The sequence below is a fragment of the Otolemur garnettii genome, unplaced genomic scaffold (assembly GCF_000181295.1).
Source record: "Otolemur garnettii isolate 467f Iridium unplaced genomic scaffold, OtoGar3 scaffold00086, whole genome shotgun sequence".
NCBI classification, from domain to species: domain Eukaryota; kingdom Metazoa; phylum Chordata; class Mammalia; order Primates; family Galagidae; genus Otolemur; species Otolemur garnettii.
Genome location: NW_003852481.1, coordinates 6,244,718 through 6,247,030, shown reverse-complemented (window position 1 = coordinate 6,247,030; position 2,313 = coordinate 6,244,718). Strand labels below are relative to the sequence as shown.

Genomic DNA, 2,313 nt, shown 5'->3' with positions numbered 1-2,313 from the left:
TTAACCAGCACTAAAATTTTTTGATCTTCATGAAACTGGAGTTTTTAAGAAACATGTACTTCTGGATGCAGAAAGACACACTCAGATCCAATGGAAAAAACACAGCCATCCTTTTGTCACTCAGCAACTCTACTCTCAGATAGATAATAATTATATGTCTCGGGAAATTGACCGGCTACCAGGGGACAAAAACACAGCCATTGTCATCACCTTTGGCCAACACTTCAGACCCTTCCCCTTTGACATTTTCCTTCGCAGGGCCATCAGCGTCCGAAAGGCTATTGAACGGCTGTTCCTGAGAAGCCCGACCACGAAAGTGATCATTAAGACAGAAAACATTAGGGAGATGCACATCGACACGGAGCGGTTTGGAGACTTCCATGGTTACATTCAATATCTCGCCATGAAGGATATTTTCGAAGATCTCAATGTGGGTATCATTGACGCCTGGGACATGACTATTGCATATGGCACCAGTAATGTCCACCCACCTGATCGTGTGATTGGAAGTCAGATTAATATGTTCCTAAACTACATTTGCTAAAGCAGAAATCCTATCCATAGTACGAATCGCTAGGAATGGGTGGACCTGGGCAAATGATCCCACATGGGTCGTCAAGTCAGTTTGGTTCATTTTTAAGAACTAAGAGAATCGGGTGGCGCCAGTGAGTAGGGCGCCAGCCCCATATACCGAGGGTGGTGGGTTCAAACCCAGCCCCAGGCCAAACTGCAACAAAGAACTAAGAGAATCAAATTTGAAAGAATTGGTGTTGGCAGGGAGGACGCTGACGAACAATGACAACTAATACAGGTGGCAAAGCCAAGAGAAGCGGCTGTGAAGAATGATCATACAATGCCTGGAGGTTGTCTAGATGTGAAAAATAAATATTTTTATTTTTAAGCAAGTTTGGGTCATGGTTTCCATTGCTTGCAGCTGAAAGCATCCCATCTGATACTTTGATATGATAAAAGAGGGTAACTATGTCATCACTGAGTTCTCAGACCAGGGTCAGCAAACTTTCTTTGTAAAGGGCTAAACAGTAAATATTTCAGCTTTGCAGGACATGTGGTCTGCCCCAACTGCCCAGTTCTGCCTTTGGAATGCACCGGCAGCCACAGACAGGGTGTAAACATATGAGCGTGGTTATGTTTGGCTACAACTTACTTATGAATAAACTGAAATGTGAACTTGGTTCATTTTATATGTCAGAAAATATTCTTCTTTGATTTTCCTCCCACTTTTTAAAACTGCAAAACCACTCTTCCATCGCGGTCCCCGAAAAATGCAGAAGACCATATTTGGCCTCTAGGCCATCATTTACCTAAGTCTGATTTTAAAACAACAAATTTAGTAGGGGCCAGGCACAGTGGTGCACACCTATAATCCCAGCACTTTGGGGAGGTGAGGCGGGAGGAGAGCTGGAGCCCAGGAGTTTGAGATTGAAGTTAGCTATAATGACACCAGCGTACTCCTAGCCAGGGTGACAGAGTGAGACTCTGTCTCAAATAAAAATTCCTGGTAGAACTGAACAAAAATTCCTTGGAGGCTGAGGGGAAAATTAGTAGCAAATTACAAAAGGAAGAAAACTCCTGTAAGTTGAGAAAATTTTTATACCACAAAAATTACAGCAAATGTCACTTACTAACCAAAACGTAAAACATTTCTAAGGAATGTCAACCCATGAACACCTAGCACTGCTTCTGTTCAGCAAGGAGCAGGTTGTACCTATCAGAAGGGAACAAAAGTAACCATTGCTGGTTATTTGATCATTCTCTTAGAAGAAAACCCAAGAAACTAAATATAAATTTAGAGGTGGCCAAGCTCAACCTACAAAAATGAATAGCTTTCCTTACAGTAGAAACAGATAATCAGGCAACACAACTAAAATGACATGGTATTGGGGCTGGGCGCCCGTAGCTCATGCCTGTAATCCTAACACTCTGAGAGGCCGAGACAGATGGATTGCTTGAGCTCAGGAGTTCAAGACCAGCCTGAACAACAGCAAGACCCCTTCTCTATTAAAAATAGAAAAACTAGGCTTGGCACCTGTGGCTCAAGCAGCTAAGGCACCAGCCACATATACCTGAGCTGGTGGGTTTGAATCCAGCCGCGGCCCACCAAACAACAATGACAGCTGCAACCAAAAAGTAGCCAGACATTGTGGCATATGCCTATAGTCCCAGCTACTTGCGAGGCAAAGGCAAGAGAATTGCTTGAGCCCAGGAGTTGGAGGTTTCTGTGAACTGTGATGCCACGGCACTCTACCCAGGGTGATAACTTGAGGCTATGTCTCAAAAAAAAAAAAAAAAAAA

The 2,313-nt window shown here is 43.5% G+C and overlaps 1 protein-coding gene across 1 annotated transcript in view; it reads left to right on the top strand.

Annotated features, from left to right (window-relative positions):
• Positions 1-544, top strand: part of NXPE1 (neurexophilin and PC-esterase domain family member 1) — an 18,328-nt gene extending 17,784 nt beyond the window's left edge. The window contains exon 5 of the mRNA XM_003794765.1: positions 9-544. Coding sequence (XP_003794813.1) covers positions 9-544 — 536 coding nt within the window. The remainder of the gene's footprint in view (positions 1-8) is intronic.
• Positions 545-2,313: the final 1,769 nt, after the last annotated feature.